This window comes from Molothrus ater, chromosome 6 (assembly GCF_012460135.2).
Source record: "Molothrus ater isolate BHLD 08-10-18 breed brown headed cowbird chromosome 6, BPBGC_Mater_1.1, whole genome shotgun sequence".
Lineage (NCBI taxonomy): Eukaryota > Metazoa > Chordata > Aves > Passeriformes > Icteridae > Molothrus > Molothrus ater.
The window spans coordinates 31,451,353-31,472,405 of record NC_050483.2 but is presented as its reverse complement, the minus strand read 5'-3'; the positions used below and the strand labels follow the sequence as shown (position 1 = coordinate 31,472,405).

The 21,053-nt window shown below is 36.2% G+C and overlaps 1 protein-coding gene across 1 annotated transcript in view; it reads left to right on the top strand.

Moving 5' to 3' along the window:
- The first annotated feature begins 1,270 nt into the window (after positions 1 to 1,270).
- The window catches only part of RYR3 (ryanodine receptor 3), a 196,236-nt gene continuing 176,453 nt past the window's right edge, over positions 1,271 to 21,053 (top strand). Inside the window, 1 exon segment of the mRNA XM_054515025.1 lies at positions 1,271 to 1,450. Coding sequence (XP_054371000.1) covers positions 1,400 to 1,450 — 51 coding nt within the window. The 5' untranslated portion in view covers positions 1,271 to 1,399.

Sequence of the window (21,053 nt, the reverse complement as noted above, 5' to 3'; positions counted from 1 at the left end):
AATTCTGCCCATCAAGGAGAGAAACTCTTGGGCATCTCATTTTCTGGCTTGTGACTATGGTTATTTTAATTAGTGCAAAATGAGAATAGTATTAATTTGGGGGGTGGAAGGGCAGTGTGCATTGGGTTCCACATCCAGAGGACAGTTGTCCATAAATTATTAGCTTGTGGGCACAGAGTATGCAGTTTCAGTTTTCAGTGTGCTACATTCATCTTTGTGACCCCAGGAAAGATATTGTTCTCTTATTGTACCTATGTTTTCCTTTGTAAACCATAAATATGTTCTTATTGAGGAAAAGATAGTATGCCTATAGCAGTCTGTGAGAGAAAGTGTCAAGTTAAATAGGGACTGCACAAAGTTTGGGTAATTCTTCTCAGGGGTTGAATGTAGGGGTAAGCTGTGGTTGCAATCTTATCACAAGATGCAAGATCACACAGTGAATTGACTGGCAAGAGCCTCCTCGGCAGTTTCTTCTGTTTCCTTGTGTAATTTTTTTTTCCTCCCTTCACTTAATTAAATTTTGTTCTAGTGTTGATCTATTTTCTTCCCTTCATTATTTGCTCTTATTCAAGTGATAAATAGCAATTTTCATTAATAACAAATTTCTTCATTGTTGAACTAGAATTTAAAGTTATTTTAAGTTTTATTTTAACATAAATCTGTTTTATGGATTCTGAAGCAAATATGCACTATCTTCTATAAATACTCAGGTGTACTTCTAAAAAGATACAGATAAAGCTCTTGAAGTCCCTAGTATAGAGTATAAATACCATGTAAAGGGATAGCACAAATAACTACACATCGTTGGTTCAGATCATAAAGTCATCTTAGAAATCAGATTTGCAGCTGCTTATGCAGAGAAGCAAGAAATGGAAATTATTGTAAGCAAGCTGAAAATGCCTGCTGTCAAAATCCACTTGTCCTGTGATCATCAGGATTACATCCTTCTGCTGCATAATCAGTAGGTTCAAAATTGCTGAATTTGATACATTTCAGTGCAAAATTTGCTATCCTGATCTGTGAAAATGGAAGCTCAAGCTCTGCTTTTATTAACACTTCACCATTTCTGTTCTGCCCAGACAGTATCTGGAGGGGAAAAAAATCAACACCTAGTGATGCATATAATTCTTCCTGCAATACCTTAACAGTAGGGGGTTTTGCCTCCAGGGTAGAGAGAAAAGGGAGAGAATTGCTTGCTATGAGCTGGAAAAGCAGCAGCGCAGTTGGCTCTGGCAGTGAGGGGGTTGACTGACAGTCTGCAGTGCAGTGGAGTTAGCTGAGCTCCCTATATGGCTGTGGATTAGCTATATGCTAATACTGATAGGAGAGGAGCAGCACAGAGCGCAGTGAGCTGACGGTGGAGGCGATCAGCCTCAGCAGAGCTGACTCCTCAAGAGCCATGGCTGAAGGGGGTGAAGGAGGGGAAGATGAAATACAGTTCCTTCGAACTGTAAGTATCTGCTTTTTATAGGTCATGTAGTACATGATTTTGTGTCTCACATCTATTTCTTTTCTGTTGTATTGAAAATAAAGTGTTATTTCTGTGCTGGGCTTTGCCAAATGGCAGAATTGATTTAGTCAGTGGATAAAATAAAGCAAGAATAAGAGCTCTAATAGCATCATGCAGTCTCGGTATGTTCTTCCCTGAATCTGCTCAATAGCCAGTTTGGTATAAGGAGACCTATTTCCGCTGTAATCCCCTGTGTTTGAAGCGTCCCCGTCAACTTTGTACTTGGGTTTCTAAATGTAGCATGCCAAATATGTGACCTCTGAAACTTCTGTCTGGGTTAGATTTCACTGACATTAACAGAAGCTTTGCAAATAGGAGTGCCTTAAAATGATGAATAAACCAAGCAAGCCCCTGATGACCTCTTCTGATAAACATGCACACAGAAGCACACTTGTGTGTAGGGAACACCAACAGATGTTAAAGTCAGGGCTCTGCAAATGTTTGGGGTCTTTTCTCTACTTAAAAGAAGCTTATCTTTAAAGGACATAAGTATTTCTTTGGGAAGGGGTGTTAATTAGTGAAATACCCTCCACTTGGTGTAATTTTCTATAAAGAGCCCTCACACCATTCTTTCCTAAAGCTTTACACAAATCTAATATGACAACTAATTTAGACTTTTAAGCAAGTAGTGTACATGCATTAATTTTTGGGAAGAGTATAACATCCTTTTCATGTCTCACCTTGTGTCTCCTTAGATTTACCCTGCATGACTAAGAGTGTGTTGTTGTGTAACTAGCGTGGAAAAACTGCTTTTAGATGTGTTTATTCCCTTCCCTTTCCACGCTATCTTTACTTTGCATTTATCACAAATAATGTTCCAGAAACAAGCTCCTCTAGAGCTGATTCAACTTTGAAAGGATAAGTCGCTAAAATAAAAAATGCTAAGTTCCCAAAGTAAGAAATTACAAGATTGATTTTTGAGAAGCTGGGGTAAATTATTTATGGGAAATAAAGGTTGGAATGAGGTGATGGCTGCTGCTGTAAGTTGTTTAGGTGTGATGAAGTGTCATTAGCACTTTTAACCCTCAGAGAATTTCATGGGGGGGGGGGGGGGGGGGGACAGGGTGGAGGGGTAATGACAATGAAAAATCTTCTCCAACATTCATCCCCTCCACTACGCTTTCTAAAGGTACATATTTTAGCAGATTACTCCAGCCTTTAATCTGAGGCTGGAGTGTTAAATGTATATCCTTCATCCTTTCACTTTCTAGGATGTTGCCGTGACTGAACAGCCATCCTCAGGGATGGAGTGAGAAGCCTTGCCCTTTCATAGGTGCAGCCTATGTGTGCTACATGAGATGGCAATTTCTGCTGCTGTGATACATTCTCATGCTAGAGTAACTCTGTTGCACTTCTTCCAATGGTTAAAATGAAGTTCTTAGTAGAAGCGTGGGCCAAAACTGGAAATAGCCAAAAGGGAGACTGTGCAGAAGTGTTCCTTCCACACAGTGCAAGGAAATCTTCTACAGGGGAGAGAATGAACTAGATTTTTCTGTTGGAAGTTCTAGCTACTTCTAGCTCTAAACAATCATATCAGTTACTGCTGTCTCCTCTACATTATAAATCTTCTTTCACCTTTGTGGGCAAGGGATATGTTGTTTGTTTCTTAGTATACTGAGGAAGGAAACATTTATTAGATACTGAGTGCTACAGTGAGATAAACCTTCAGTACTGATTTCTTACGGCTTTTATTTCTGTGTAAGCAGTGCTTGTGCTTACAAAAATATAGTACAGTAGTCCTTAAGAAGTCTTGCAGTGAAATTGTTAATCAATTAGAATCTTCTCTGAATCAAAATATTTTATGGGTTTTTTGGATTGCTGCTGAATGTTTCCATGCAGCTGATTCTTCCTTTGAATATGTTGATATCCATATTTTTATTTTTGAGTCTTCAGAGAGAAGTTATCTAGGATATTTAAGGTCTTGGGGACATCTCTTTCTTGTTTAGGTATAAAATAAGATTATGAGTCTTTGAATCAAAAGATATCATATAGCAATTTTTTGAAAAAGCAAGAGAACCAACTCTTAAAAATCTACTTAAATTATTTTTTGCTACCTTAAAGACAAATGTCCTTTTGTCCTCAGTTTTTTGTTGGTTATGACTTCTTTTGTCTTCCAGATCTAAGTTGTTGTTTAGTTTTGTGTCTCACTTTTATGTTCTCTCCTCATATAAAAGGTCAAAAAGCCTGTTAATACATGATGATGAAATCTGTATTTGTTTCTATGGAGCAGCAACTTGTGGGCATATTTATAAGATTTGATGGAAAGCTTTTTACTGTCATTTTCTGTTTCAAAACATTCCTTATACTTAATTAGTTTGGCAGCAATGGGAATGAGAAACACCTAAAGAACAAATTCCAGAGAGGATAACAACATTATCATTGTTCTAGTAGTGGTATGTCTTCAGTACTCATTTCAAATATGTCCCAATACTTGTGTAAAGCCTTTACATGCAATGACAGCATTTCAAGGAAGGTGTTCTTTATACAGTGAAATTTCTTCCTGAATTTTTCCTGACTTGTTAGTTCAGTATGAACATAAATATATAAGCACACATATATTTTTCTTACACTGCTATCCTGTTGTTGTGTCTTTGTTATGAATTTTTTTTGGTTTTATTTCTTGTAATGATGCTTGGAATTGTTTATCTATTTTTCTTGCTGCTGGTTTCCTTCTCGTTTTGGCTCTGGATATTCAGTGTGTCATTTATGGAAGGGAGAAGCAAAACACTTGTTGCATGTGTGTAACATGCAATACTGCTGTGGTTTAGCTTCCCTTTTGTTTAGATGATTTTCCCATATTGTTTATTTGTTACCCCCTCCTAATGTGTGTGAATACACAAGAAATCAATGTAGCTGACATTATGCAGCATTAGGTGAGAATACATATGGTTACCTGTGCTGTTTTGAGATAACATACTGAGGGATATAGAAAGAGCCTTGCTGCCCTTAATGTGAATGAGTGAGTGTAAGCCATTCTCATTTGAGCCTTTCCTATCTGCTGGGAATTTACTGCTATGATGAGTTGAAACTATTCTCTCTTCTCCAGAAATTATTCACAAGTTCTTGCTGCTGCTGAATTACTCAAATATGAGGTGGTCTCTGTCTTGGAGCAAAGAGCTTTTGCCTTCCTCCATTAGAAATACCTAAAGAGTAATTTGCTAACAGTAACTGAGCATATGGTTGAGGATGGAGGTGAAGTCCCACCCCTGCCAAAGCACTTTAAATGTAATGAAGCATATCAAAGTCATTTGCCATCTTAGAGTCCTAAATATGGTGGTAACACTAGTTGAAAGGTCTATTGCTTTGCCATTTTTCCTGAAATTTGTGCTATTAATGGAAGGAGTTCCTCCTTATTTTAATAGAGATACCTTTTTTCGTTGGCTTTTTGTTGTTGTTGTGTTGGTTTTTGGGGGGTTTTTTGTTTGGGTTTTTTTTTAATGGTTCATTAGTCAACAAAATTTTGCCTCATTTTCTGTAAATCTAAATACTGTTTGTGCTGATGTGTCTGGGCATAAGTGTACATATGCCTTTGTGCCTGTGTGTGTGATTCTTTCCCCAGCTGGTTACTAGTCATTAATTTCTGTGAGTGACAAAGGCCTTATCAATCGGTTCTTCTTTAACTTATGCTCTTTTAACAGCATCTCTCAAAGACTTTAAGTGTTCTCATAGACCTCTCTAATCATGATCTAAAAATTTGCAGAGAGGTGTGGGAAACTGTTTTCTTCCATTGACTGACTGTAATTATCTATTATGCTTAAATAGCAAAATATTGATGTTACAAAGACCCAGAAAATAATATTTGATTTTTTTTTCCAAGATCTAGTGCATGTATGTAAATTTACACAATGAGTTTACAGATCTTTTTAGGATCATTTGTGTATTGAGTTGTTACTCAGAATCAAGAGGATTGAGCAGCTCATACACAAGTTCATTTGTTGATACACATTCCTACCTATACTTCTTGAAAATGAGGTCTTCTACTGTTCAGATGTTACAAATGAGATGGGAAGTAATCTGTTTTACAATATGAACTGTCAGGTAAAGTGTATATTAGATTTTCTTTTTCCCCTCAGTCATTTACACTGTTGCCAAATATAAATATAAAAAGTGATTAAATGATGATGCTTCTTAAAAACTATTCTAAGAGTTGTACTACACCATTTCAGTTTATCAGGGATCAGTGTGGCATAAAACTACTTCTTTTTAGATACTTCTAATATATGTTGGTTCATCAAATCTATGTTCTTAGTGGTATATCTCTAGTGACATAACAAAGAACGTATGAAGTGGAGACATGAAAATAATTTTTCCTTAATAGTCCAACTTTGTATCTAATAGTTGTTACTAACTGCATGCTGATATTCTGTAGGACAGATCTCTGTGGCTTGATTCAGTAAAGTACAGAGATCTCCTATAAAGTGCCTACCAGACCAATACTTGTAAACAAATATATCTGACAAATGTCCAAATACCAAACAATAATGGAAGATATTTCTAGGGAGAAGTCTTTATCAGTGCTTAATTAAAAGTGGGATAAATTTGGAAACTGATCACAGTGAATTGTGCATGAATTTATGGAAAACTATATAAAGGATAGGAAATGCCTTGAGATAAAATCAGTGGAATCTTCCTGATGCCCTTTTTAAGGGAGCTGGAACAAATTCTGTGTGCTTTTTGAACAGCTGTGTGTATTGCACTATATTGTTTTCAAATTAACTAGAACACTTTGTCTATTTTCACTGAAATGTGCTGTAATTCATGACACAGAAATTCATTAGTCAATTCCTTTCAAAAAAAGAGTAAAAATAATGAATAATGTTATATAAAGCTTGAATTACTTCTGAGAGCTGGTATTAGAAGTTCAGTTATTTTTGAGTTAAATATTTCTGTATCTGTTTATCTATTAATCTCTGTGTGTTAAATCTGCCCCTTTTGATCCTATTGCTGCAGTTGTAGTTGTGTAGCAGCCCATACTTCTAAGGCTTTTAAGTACTACAACAAAAATTGTGACAAAACAAAATCTGCACCATGTTTCTTCCTCTCTTTAAAAAGAGTCTTTCAAATATACTTGTTTTTTGCTTCTTAAACTTCAGACTATCACCAGTACAACTATTCACAATCACTCTTATTTTCCTTCATTTTCTACCATGGAAATCATACTTAATGTTGTAAATTTATCCTGAGTTGTGTTGCTAAGAACTTGTAGTGTCCTTCTCCGTAAATAATGTTGCTCAGTTTATTTTCACTCATTCAGCTGCCACTTTTACTTCCTGCATGTGTTCTCAACTTTATGAATATTTTTGTCCAGTTTGTCACTATAGGCAAAACTACTCATGGTCATTCTTTGCTTAGGACTCTTTCCCTACTGAAAGTAGGATCATATTATGGACAGATTTAGAATATGACAAAATTTCCAGTGCATCACGTGCTGTGATATGCTGTGTTTATTTTTTATAAAATAAAGAATAAATCTTGTGCAGTTAATTGCAACCTCTTTTCAAGCCAGAATTTTAAGCAAATGGTCTACCACAGTATAAAGACAACAGTCCTTGCTTCAGACTATAGTGTCTGTTTCAACCTACAAACATATTGGAGTAATTGCTTGATATCTATAACAGGCTTTCAATTAATTTGTAACAATTTCTCTTTTGAAATTAAATAAATGTAAATGTGTATTTTAGGCCCCTGGCATGAAAAAGTTCTTTGCACCATGTTTAGATAGAAAGGGAAATACTTCAGTAATTTATTATGTTTAATTTAGTGAAAGTTGTTTGAATTTTATAAAAAACCCAACTGTAATAGACAATCTGGGAAAAATGAATTTTCTGGGCAATGGTGTATTGGAAGACTAGATCAGGTAAAGGGGAGCAGAAAGAGAAAAAGGCAAATCGAGTTTTTGCAGATAAAACAGTGAATAATGAAGACCTGCATCATGATTAATCCAAGGTGAAGGTGGATTTCTTTCTGTCAAATTTAAGGTAGCTGAGGTACACTTCCAAAGAGTCCTGACATTGATCCTGAGATGTTACATTGTTTGGTTTCCTTGAGACATTTCTTATGTTTTATTTAGCATGGATCTATAGAATAGGCAGCAATCCTACTTTTTTTCTACAAGAATGTAGATCAGTACAATTCCGAGATGCACTGTAAAACAATATACAATCATAGTACATATATGTGTGGTATATGTAAGGATATATTGTATATCATATCAATAGAATATATGTAATTATATGTAACAAGTTGCACTTAAACAAGCTGCTTCATATTAGGCCAGTCTACATCAGTTAAAATCAAAGTGACATTATATGGCATGAACTAAACATCATGCTTTTCTACTGCTTTTTTCTACAGCATAATTTTAAAAAATGCTTTTTAAAAAAGAAACCAGTGCATATACTACAATGTTACAAATTCAGTGTATTGTTAGAAAATACTTGTGAGATTGAATGTATTCATTATATTCATGATCCTCTTCTAGGATAGATCTAACTAACTCCTTGTTAGTTTCCTTTCCTCCCCCCCCCCCACCAGTTATATTTCTGGGGTTATTTGATGCTGATGCAGTTCTACAGAAATAACAACAAATTTGTTATAGTCAAGCAAAACTCTTCAAACTTGCCTTGGATTGTTAGTGACAGAAAAGGCTTTTGACAGGATTTGTGACCATGCAATAATCCTAAATTAATACCCAAGCATATATTTCCCTATTTCTTCACAGCCACACTGGTGGTTGTTGTAGAGATTTGTCTTCTGCTCATGATCTGCTTTTTGGTGTCTAAATGGGAATGAATATCTTCAGTAATAAATAGTGAATTTGTTAGTGATGTAGTGCATTTTTATAGAATGCAGCAAGCAGGTTTTCTAATCTCTAGTCCCATGCCCTACTAACTGGGTATGATTCATGTTGAAATCCAGCAGTGAATATTGCCTCTTCTCAGTTCCCATGGCAGTGCTGTGACCACACAGCCAAATGCTGCCAGGTGCATTAGCTACACATTCCAAAAATTAAAACAGAGTTGCAAGCATGGAGGAGATGAAAAATAGAATAGGCATGCAGTTATTTTGAAGATATTGAATTAAATAACAGGACGCTAGCTAAAAGTTCTGTGTCTCTTGACTTCATACACAAAATGCAGATTTTCCCAAATGACAAAGTAACACTGCAGACACATAATAAGCACAGATATCTAAAGGCATTAAAATTATCATCTCAATTAAAAAAAATTGGTTACATAAATACACTTTAAAAGATTCAGAAAGAAAACATGAGGTATTAATATATGCCTCAATGAGTTTTTTGGCTTATTTTCTCAATATAGAAGTTTTTAATATATATTCTGTCGTTAATGTCATGACAACATCAGCAGACCATTCCTTCTGTCTATAACTTAGTAGGATATAGTGGTTTTGGTGCTGGAAGATCTAAAATTATGTACCAGATATTGTTTAAGAGAATGTATGTTCTAATTTCAGCAGATATTTTCTACCCAAATATTTGATCTGCTTGCCTAGCTTTTGGAAGCAGGTTTTCTGAAAATTACAGTGATGTTCTGAAGTGCAGATGGCAAATATGTGACACCTCAGGGTGGGTCTAAAGTAGTTCAAGGCTGAGATATGCATTGAAATTACAAAAGCCTGTAAGGAAATTGAGATCTGCTCGATCTGCTTTTGGTGGTGTCTTGATATGAGGTACCCAGAGCTGTTGATTGTCAGTCACTGCGCATCTGCTGTCAGTCAGGCTCAGTCTCCACAGACAGAGCCCAGCTGTGAATAGAAGCTGCTGACCAGTCTGTAACCGCCCCTTCCAGGTTCCCTCTTTTGGCACATCTCATCCGTGGGCAGGAGTGTCAGCTACGGTCAGTAAAAGTAACAGCAGAGACATCAGCAACGTAAGGTGAAAGATTCAGTAGTAACATCAAGTTTGTTCTTTCTACTGGGCTTTTATCCAAATAAGCAAGTGCTAGTTCCTCAGTGAGCTGAGTAGTCAGCACACGCCTGAGCTGTTTTTAGTCCACAGCAAACATCTCTGTCAGTCTTGAGTATTCCAGCTACTTCAGCACTGAACCATGTTCTCTGATACCTTGTGCCAGAAAACCAACTTCCCTTGACACAATTGCAACAATTTGAAATCTCTTCAATAACATAGTATTACAGAAGAATTGAAGCTTAAATAAAACATTTTAAAATTACTTGTACAAAAAATAGAATTTCAACTTGCAAATTGGAAAACTTTTTTAAAAGATGATGTGTAATTAATTTATAGCACTGGAAGTTTAACATGCTTTTGAACTACATCAGCAATACCGTGTACAAATGGGAGTATAGGGATCATCAAACTTAGAATATATACTAGTGCTAATGTCCCAGATGATTCACTAGAACGCCCAAGGCCAAATGACTCCCATTTCCCAAGACTCCATCTGACTTCACTGCCTCATCTTTTCTATACATGGAAAATTCTCAGAAGACTTATACACCTGATACATATTAAAGATACTTAATGTCAGTAGTTTGTATAATTTGGAAGTTGATGAAGAATATATAGAAATATTGATACAGTAAGTTAACATTTTGACTAAAAGAAAATTAACCCCCAGTGCTCAGCATTTATACTGGAAGTTACCAGCCTGTCTTCTTAAGTGCATATCCATTTCTGTTGCACTTTTCAAGAGATCAAAATCAATAGACATTATAGTTTCAATGTGGCCAAAGCTGGGAAAAGTAGAGTTTAGAATTTGGAAGACCTCAGTCTGATCATGTATATTATGCTTGCATTTGTAGCTACAAGGTAACTTTTTTGTTAAGAACGTTCATGGGACAAAAGATTATTTTCTGCATTCATATTGACCATTACAGGACTAAATACTAATAGGGTTTTAAAAGATCTGATTTCCTGATTTGTCTGTGAAAAGTTAGTGATGATTGTGTACCAAACCTTCATTAAAATCTTTTCATTTGCCCTTTATTTTATGAACTAGTTTGATATACTAGAATTAATAGAGTGAGGGTTTTTAATATGCATAGGAAAATATAAACATTTTTAATTTGCAGACACTAAACCTTTTCTCTAAAAGTTGTGAATTATTACTTACTTGCTTTCCTAGTAAATTTTTGCAGATCTGTTGGAAATCTTTTTTATCTGAATTACTTTGTTATCATGTATGGAAATAGTTCCAGGTAATCTGGTATAGGTGAAATTACAAGTGGCTGAGGGTGACTAGCACTTTTGATGGCTGAATAACTCATGTGTCATCTGGGATGGCAGCTTTAAAAAAATAAAATTTAAATTGTTTGGTTTTTAATTTTTTGTTACACAATATAAGAAAAAAAAATTCTAGCTCAAAGCTTACAAAAACTGTCAAGAACTTTCTCTGTATACTATACTGGATCCTAGGTGACTCCCTTAGGCAATGTCTAAATGGCCCCATCTTTAATGTATCTCTGTTATGTGAGTGAATAAAAGAGCTGAGTGCTTGAATACTCTGTAGTATACCTCAATAATAACTCTGCAAGCAACTCTTGATTATAAAGGATAGGTATTCTCACTGGATCACTTATCATTGATTATTATTTCAAAAGTTTCCATAAAGCCTTGTTAAATCTATAAATTTTAGTAACATTTCTGCTGTTAAAACTCTTTAAAGTAATTCTGTCAACCTACACCTCTTCTTTCACTCACTGTGAATGCCGATAATCCATATTTGCCTTAGGATTTGGTTTTATTCAAGATTTACTTACTGTGTTTATAGTAGTTTTGCTCAGGATATCCCTAAATTTTTAAAAATTTCTTCCATGAAATGGAATGAGGTAATATTTTGGATCTTGTACAGGTACAAAATATTTCCACCTGTACAATTAAGTGGCATTGCATCTCATATTGTGCCAAGTACTATTATTGTATATACGTAGTAAAACCAGCATACATATTATTGTACATACATATTAAAACCAACTATAATAGAATCTACAAAAAAACCCCAAACTTCAATGTGAGTTGTATGTTAAAATAAATTTTTGCATTACAATAGAAGGAAAAGTCAGCAACTACTATGACTCTCTTTCAAGACTAGTGGTTTTCTAATAGTGATTTTAAGCTGCACTGCAAAGACAAGCTTACTGGACAAAATTTCACAGAAGGGAATATGACAGTGTTATTCAATAGTACATGGGCTTATATCCTTCACCAGTGATGTGAACGTTTCCCATTGTTGCTTCAGTTTCATGTGTGAAATAGTAAAAGCTTAGTATATCAAAGCTGGCCTGGAGAAGAATACCTTTGCTTTATTACACAAATCAGCCTGAGTTTCAGAATTCTTTAATTTATACATTTTGCATCTGATCTCCTTAATGTACGAAATGAATGATTCTGTGTGGTATGCTTGTACCACGGTGAAAGTTAAGAGAAGTTAAATCAGTAATCAGCTAGCCCTAAATAAATGGTAAGGTCCAAAAGAATGTGCTATGATATGTGTCATATGTTGCAAATATTGTTTATACAGCCAGATTGTTCTTCCAGTAGAGAAGATACACTGATTGCTAAGTTAGATAGTAGTTTCCCCAAAGAGGGAAAAAAGGACATCACCTGCATTTAAAATACATTGATATGAATTATATGAAAATATATTGATAATGTTAAAAAAAATCTTTATTAAGGAAGACAACTTTATCAGAAGGGAAAATGCTTTTCTTACTAAGGCTTTTGTCCATTTTTTAATTTGAAAAGCCAACATTTGATGACTAATTATTAGTGGCATAGGCAGCCTAACTGCAGATAAGTTACAGAAGCTATTGCTAATGACCTTTTACTGCTAACCAGAGTATAGTTGCTATTTCTTTTCATAGTTGATATTTGCTTGTCACAAGCAATAAGCTGTAATAGTGTATCCACTGGTGCCTTGCTACTGAAAAAACACCAACTTTGAGAGAAGCTGCACAAGAACATAGAGATTTTTGTGATTTATTTGAAATTCAGGAAGCTTGGTGGTATGTGGAAGATTCTAGATTCATTCCGAACATGTAAATTGTACTTCATGGCAGAAGTTTATTTTTGTTCGAAAGACCCATTTTTTTTCCTACCAGGGATCTTCCTAGGCCAGCTTCTTTCAAGGTTGACCTTAGGCTTAAATAACATCACTGACGACATAAGGGCCTGTTTATGAAGCTTAACTTGCTAATTAGAGTGGTAATATGACCTTTCTTTCCTTTGCCAATATGAAGACCATTTAGAAACATAAATCACAACATTCTAAAGGGTGAAATGTGTTCACCATGATGTAAAAAATGGAGGGGGAGGGGAGCAGAAATCTGCAAGATGAAAAAAGATGAAGGGTGATATTCTGCTACAGACAGTCCATCACATCCATAGAATATTTTTAGTGCTATTTAGAAAATTAATCATATTATTACACAGTTCTATCATGCAACTTAACTGTATCCTGATTACTACTTTTATATTTTCACATCTCTGTTTCTTTTCTTCATTTTCTAAAATAAACTAGACAGAGAGCCAATGATAACATGGGAGTTGATGAAAGATTATCCTGATCTAGGGCTGCTTCCATGCAACATCAGTTAGCAATACCCAGTCTCTTTACTCAATACCCAGTCTCTTTACTCTGTGCATCCCTTAAATCTCCAGCACTACTGCTGTAAGGAAACACCTTATCAGCTAGCTGTGTAATGCAGTTATATCAGAACACCAGAACCAGATACTAGCCTCTGTGTACTGTTTTCTCTTTCTGTCATTTCTTAAGCTAGGTGTTTTCACAGCAACAGTAAGAACTGCTTGCTATTGTTACAATAGAAGTCACAGAGCTATTCCTCTTAAATGCATCTGCAGAGGATGGAGGCAAAGACACAGCTGTTATTTTCTGGAAACTAGGAATAGGATATTAGGAAGAAGTTTTTCACAGAAAGGGTGTTTAGGCATGTGAATGGGCTGCCCAGGGAGGTGGTGAAGTCACCATCCCTGGAGGTGCTTAAGGAAAGATTGGATGTGGCCCTTGGTGCCAGGGACTACTTGACAAGGTGGTGTTTGGTCATAGGCTGGACTCAATGATCTCAATCTAGTTAATTCTGTGATCCTGTAATATTGTATAAACATGGCAAAAGTTGTGAGCTTTTAGCAGTGCTGACTTAGCTCCCATCTGATCATGTCACTATGCAAGTGCAGTTTTCTTTTATTGAGATGGCATCCCAAAAATAACTTATACCTCCTATTGTTCAAGCAGAGATTTAAGTAGTCAGGATTCTTGGTACACATGACCATTGTTTGGATTTTTTAAGGTTGGGGATTTTATTATAGGATAATTGCACATTTGTCAGCATTTGAGGGCTGATGTGGGGATATGCAAGGTGAAGAGTTAGAATACTTGCAGAAATGTTATCTTAGACAATGCTGGGCAATGTGCATCTGTCCTAAAAAAAAGGTCTGAAGCAATGGCAACACCTGCTTCTTCCCAAGTATTTCTTCTCCTGTTACAATATTCTATATGCATATTCACTCTGGTTACTTTCTGTCTAGTAAGTACATAGTTTTCAGGGCTCTTGTGATTATTAGCTGTGCTTGAATCATTGGCTACAGGTCTTGTCTTCAGCTATTTACAAGTTAGTGTAATGTTCATGTGTAGCACTTGATAAAATGTTATAGCTATGTGTAAGAGTCAGTTGTTGGTAGTTATATGTGGTGAGAGTGCACTGTTGCTACATAGTAATTGGAAGGTAAATAGTCTAAATGTGAGAGCCTGTAGATGCAGAAAGGGAGATCTACTGCATCTGTAGTTCAATTAAAAAAAAAAGGGAAATTTAATTTCTATGCCTTTTTTATTAAGATTTGACTCAGCATTAAAGAAAGAGAATGACCACTTCCCATGTTGCAATGAGAAGTAGTAATTTCAGTCCAGTTATCTAATGATGGTCAAATTTGAAAGAATTATCTTAAACTATCTCAAGTGAGCCATGATTAAAACCTCTGTTTTAGCCTAATTAATGTGCTTTGAAGTACTCTCATGTTAATGTTTGCAGCTGTTATTCAAACTGTGGTTTTAATCTAAGTAAGCAAAATAGTAGCTTTGATATACCACAAATGTACAGACTTTCTGGGCAAGAAATCATTTTTTTGCTTTTTTTTTAATAGTTTTGATTTTTATTCTGCTGCACCCAGATAAAGGCTAGGATCTACTTGTGTACAAATGCAGGAAAACAATACATTCCCTGACACAAAGCGGATGTGTGAATAGACAGGCTATAGATGAGTGTACAAGAAATGGTCAGTATGAGCAGGAGTCATCACACATTTTAAATAGTACACTGCAAAATGAAGGTATTAAATAACAGTAAATGAAACCACAAGAGCAAACAAACAAACACTAAAACAAATCAGAAAAGGCCAGTGGGTTACCTCTGCAAGGAATTACCATCTGTGGGAGATCATAGATGATTCCCCAATGAAAATCTAAAACAAACCCCTAACCTAAATGTTTTGTAGATGGAAATTTGTGATTAGTACCACAAACTTAACAGAAATGGAATTTGCTTGATTGAAGAGATGGCATCTAAAGTGTTGCAAAATGTGGAATATCTCCTTAAGAAAGGATGTTCTTTGATTTTTTTTTGCTTTCAAGCCTAATCAACAAGAAGGGAGATTCAATTTGTGAAACAGAGAGCAGCTAACAAGCAAGCTCCAAGTGATGTCCATGAGTTAGAAACACAAATTACTTATAGGTAGCATTGCCTTGTTAAGGCACAGAGCTGGACATGCTTCAGCAATCTCAGACCTAGCAGGAGGTTAACAAGGCTTAGGAAGTAGGATGCCCACTGAAAGTGGACACAAAAAATGCAGAATTTATAGACCACCTGACAGAGCTCCCAAGATGAGGAAGAAACTAATAAACCCAACCCAGCAACTGTGCTGAAATGGACTCCAACTGCCTAAAAGGTAATTCCAGCAGGAGGAGATTGTGACCACTGGAACAAGAAACACACCAACTCAAAAAAAAAGAGAAAGCCTGAGCATGTGGAGTAATCAGCATGGGAATTAATTAACCAACATAAGATAGAATACTAATAAATAAGAGAACTATGCAACTTGTAGCCAAAGAACACTAATTCCTTAGTTTGCTAAAATGTACAAACAGTAAAAATTTTTAATAGTTGCGTTGCTTGATTTGCGTAATGCCTCCGGAAACCCAGGCTTGCACAGCTCTGAAATAAGTAATCAATGTCACTCTCAACTGTCATTGAGTTTACACAGAACTCAACTGTGTAAATATTGGCTTGTTGCATCTGGAGAATGAATCTGATTTTGAGGACAACAGAAGGATGAGTTGTAAAACATGTGGTTGGGATGGGATAAGAAGGAAAAGCCTGAGCCAATTATCTCACAGAGATGGAATTTTTCTTTGACAAGAAGGGTAGCAATATTATAGTGAGAAAAAAAAAGGAGATCTGGGTATGGAGTTGACTGGGGAGACAAAGAAATTTTCTATTCAGTCACTGTGAATACACATTAGTAGTGAAAATTCTCAAGGAGAGATTGACATACCAGTTCATACCCATTTCCTCTTTAGCTCTACCTGAGGGTGTAAAAAACAGTGAGAACAACTGTCCTGCAGTCTCTTGTTGTTTGATGTCATAAGAGATATCACAGTTATAATAAATTGCAGGCTTTTTATTAATTTTTGCATGCATGACTTGTCAAAATTGTGGGTATTACCAGGAGTTTTCTTGCTCTTAATGGAAAATTACAAATAGTTATGTATTTTTCTTCTTCAGCTTCAAAGTGGAATCTACATTTAGTAATACGCAAATATGGAATGAATACAACAAACAATAAAGATACTTTGCTGATAATGCTGAAATTTTTCTGTCATTACTCCTTAAAGACCATCTTCACAGGCTCTTCAGACTTTTTAAGTCGCTGAGACTTTCCAGTCTTTTTGTTCACCTTATTTTTATCACATAGAATCCATCTGAATTATTTTTTCTCAGATTAGTCTTGCATTTGCTTTCAATTAATGTGGAAATATTTATTTATGCATCACAAGAACAGAAGACTGAGATGAACTTGAGTCATTGAATTCATTTTGACCTGAAGTTCAGTTTTAGAACTAATTATATCTTTTCTCCTGTTGCTTTTATCAAGGTACCAGTCCACTAATCTAGCAATCTTCCTTCATTTTTTTCAGCTTAAATGTATTTATAGAATTTTTTATATGTCTCAACTGTAATTTATCAATATATTTATATAAGAAAAATTCTATTCCCTCTCCAGTTTGTCTTTTCTGGACTAAATAAACTGAGTTTGTTTAGCTTGCTCTCATGTGACTGGATATTTGGTTTCCTTAAAATTTTATTGTCCCTTGTTTATACTCCTGCTGTCTCGCTCTCCTTTAAAAACTGGTGACAACCACTTGGACAGTGACATGGCAAATTCCTCTTTTTTGGCCAGGACTTGCTCACCTTTCATAGCAAGGCCATACTGAAATATATTAAAGAATATAAATTCAACCTAGACACCAATCTAAAAAAAGAAGACAGACTATGTATCTAAACCTTTTCTGAAGGCTGTAAAATCTCTGACTATGTTAGGAAATTAAATAGCTACAGTTAATTCTCTAGCCTTGGGACAAAGTGGAGGTATACAGCCTACATGCATAGAGCTAAACAAATTCCCCAGGATATTAACTGTACTGCCTATTGGAAACAGTCCCTGGCTGGCCAAGGTATTTCTGGCAAGATTCTGGTAGGTACAGGGCAGTTTATTTCTTAGATTCATGCTGAGCGTGTTCTCCTGTCAGTGCAATCTCTCTGTACTGTCTAAGAGAAACTGGTGAAATGTCAGGTGCTCAGATAGTCACAAGTGTTTATTTTCATTGGCATCAGTCAGAGAGGACTGCAATATTGCTTTTCATGCTCTTAAGTGTGTTTTTTCAAATATCACATTTTAGTTTGGAAGGAAATTTAATTTTAATTCAGAAAGAATTAGTTCCAGAAATATGTTTTCTCCTTATAGCACCATAGGAAAGAGCCATAGAATCATCAAGATTGGAAAAGACCCTTAAAATTGAGTCCAGATGTTAATCTAGAAAAGCTGTGTTCATCGCTAAACCATGTTCCATCTATGAACCTTTTAAATACATCCAGGTGTGGTGTCTCAACCATCACTTCCATGGGCAGCATGTTTCAATGCTTGACAAACATTTCAGTGAAGAAATTCTTCCTGATGTCCTATCTAAACCTGTATTGGGGCATGCTGGGGCCCCTTCCTCTTGCCCTGTTGCTTGCTGCTTGGGAGAGGAGACTGATTCTCATCCCGGTCTCCTTTTAAGGAGCTGAAGAGGGTAATAAGTTCTCCTCTGAAACCCTTTTTCTCCAGGCTAAGCAACCCCGGCTTCCTCAGCCTAACCTCTAGTCCTTTCACCACCTTTTTGCCCTTCTCTGGACATGCTCCAGCACCTCAGTGTCTTGTAGTGAGAGGCTCAAAAGTGAGCACAGTCTTCAAGGTGCAGCCTCACCAGTGCCAAGCCCAGGGGGATGATCCTGCTGGCCACACTATTTCTGATACAAGACAGGATGCCATTGAGTGGCTTGGCTCTCTGAGCACACTGTCAGATCATTTTCAGACAGCTGTTGACCAACTCCCCCAGATCCTTTTCCACAGGCAGCTTTCCAGCCACTCTTCCCCAAGCAGTTTGTTACACAGATTATGTGTTACCACTGAATGACTTAGTTCTAACAGTATTTTCTCACTCAGCTTAAAATTTTATAGGGCGTAGGAATTTTTCAGAAGTGTGCCCTCTGAGACAGAATCAGCCAGAGAAAAAGAGCCCTAAGTGCTGAGTCAGAAGAAAAAATTTAAGAATAGCGCTGTAGTTGTCTATAAACCAAAACTCTCTAAACCAGGCTTACAGTCATAGCTGGATTTCTGTGAGAGAACTACTCTCGAGGAGTAGGACTGGCATTCTTGATTATTGAGTTTATGCAGAATAAAGTGTGATAGCCCTAATGTTAGTTGACTTGTCCTCATGAAGCTCATGGTGTAAACTTGTATTCAGGCTGGAACATGCAATCAGTGTGCATTAGAGTAGAACTAGAGCTACAGCTATACTTCTACAGATAATAGAATAGTTTATTTTAATAATTCCCTAAAATCTTGACTATGTTCTTATTACCATGGCTTTAGAGCTGGAAACTCCTCTTTTCTTAGAGTATGTGTTAATTAGGTCTGAGACAAAACACAAACGTTCACAAAATCAGTGTCGTGCCCAGCTACTGAAAGGTAATTTTTATAGCAGTAATCCTCTCAGACATGGAATGCATTTTACATAATCAAATTCAAGAGTAGAAATGCAGTTCCTACTAAGAAGGGGAAAGATTAAAGTCAGCATTATTTTGTATTTTTTATTGTTTGGTTGTTGTTGGTTGTTCTTTACATTCACAGTTAAACCAAGCCCCTCCGTTCACTTGGAACCATTGTTGATAATAAGAAAGTGCATTAATACGGAAGTGCATTAATATGGTCATTGCCCAAGAAACTTACCTGCAGTTCTCAGCCAAAGATTTCTAAATTAGAAAGGCTATGGCTGAAATAGTCAGTAAAAGCCTATAAAAATCCCTCCCTTGAGCTTCCACTTGCAGGTAGAATTTAAGTGACCTAATTAAGCCTGAAAGTGATGCAGTGTCACTTATTTGTCTGCCTGTGTGCTTCCAACAAATGTTTCAAAATGCTGTAATTTTTTTCTGTGGGAGTCTTAGCTCCATGGTAACGATATCCACTTTAACTCTTTCAGAATCTGTAGAAGAATCTTCTTGTTCAATATAAATTTACTTCAGTCTCCTTTTAACTGTCTTCCTTTCCTCCCTAAGTTCGCCCAAGTAAGATTTTGTTAAGTGTGGATGCAATTGATCCTCTGGTGTAGGATGACAATCACTTCAGAATAATTCTTCATTTTTTCCTCATGAACAAGAAGAGAAATACAGAAAGAGAATTACTTTGTTAGGACAAAGTAATACTAAGATGGTGAGTCAGACTGTAGTCTCACAATTTTCAGCAACAGTACCATTGCCACATTTGAAGTTCAGGATATGGGAAAAAAATTATTAGGAGTATGGAAATATTCTTGCATGAATTGATGATGAAATAATTGTGACCTTTAGAAAAGAAAGTACTGTGACAGAGATGCTCTGTAAGTTACATAGGAGTGCCTATTCTCTTTCTTAGCATAAAATAAATTTTGAAGAGAAAAGGTGACAAATTCTTATGAACTATATTGAAGTAAGTCTCACTTTCAGAAAGAATAAAATACACTAGAGAATATAGGTTTTCTAATAAGAACCATACAAGGGTTTTGCAAGGAGTTCTGCACTCCACCCTAGTACAACAGACATAAAGTAACCTCTGTGCATTTGAAGATTATGAGGAAGTTTCCAGAATGGTTTTAAGACAGGCGACTTAGATAGGTATGGTAATTTGTGGAGCATCCAAGGAGGGGGAAGGTTGGTTGTGAATACTTACCACTTTCCACAAAGTAACGGTGTTCATTTTAAACCACAGTGACATATCAGAAGCTACACCACTGATTTCACTGATTCTGAAATCATTTGATCTTAAACCTAATGACAGATATTTTTGTGGATTTCAGTAATTTGCAGTCAGCTGTCTGTGTATAGCCAGGGAAAGAAAGTTCTGTCTCATGTTGAAGTATGATGTCTGGTGCATACTGAATGTAAATTTTATTGTTTTCTTTACATATATCTGTTCTCTCCTAAGCAGAAATCAAGTATTGGCAGTCTAAGAGGACATTAAATTAATCTTATATTAGTCCTTCTGGTTACACTTCCATTTGACTTTCACTGTACTGTTACTTACTCACTATGAAGCCATATTGGAATCCTGGCAACTTGCCTTAGACCTTCACATTTATTTCTGTTGAAATTAGCTCTATGCTGCTCTTCTGAGAGGAGTTACAATAGATGGTATATTTTTTTTTGTTGTATTTGTTATTCAGAATTATTTTTTCCTTTTTAGTCAAAGACATAGCTATGAAAAACTGGCACAACTTGAAAACTGCACACATTTTGTTATAGCTGAAATTGTTTTGTTGTTTGCTTGCATCACCAGTCTTTAATGGTACTACATGTAGTACTCTGGATACTGCATCTTTAAAATATGTCCCGCTTTGTTGTAGTGCATTAAATAGCTTATTTAGTTGGTGTTTTACCCTGGTGATGGGAAAATTTTACTGGGTATGTCAGGTCACGTGGACCATTTATTCCCCCTTTCTCATCACATGGTTTGTCCCCATACCCCCCCTCCCTTAGTGGTCTGTCCCATGGGTGGCCCCTCCCCTCACCCCACCCTAATGGCATCCCATTGGCCACAGTCCTTTTTCCCCGCCCCCTTCCCTGGGTATAAAATCCACTGCAGGTAAGGGCCGCACCTTCTTTGCTCCCTGGGTGGTCGCTGCCACCAGCAGTGTCGTGTCTCAAGATAATAAACCGCATACTCGTCTCCACGTGGCAAAGAGTGCTTCTCGTCTTT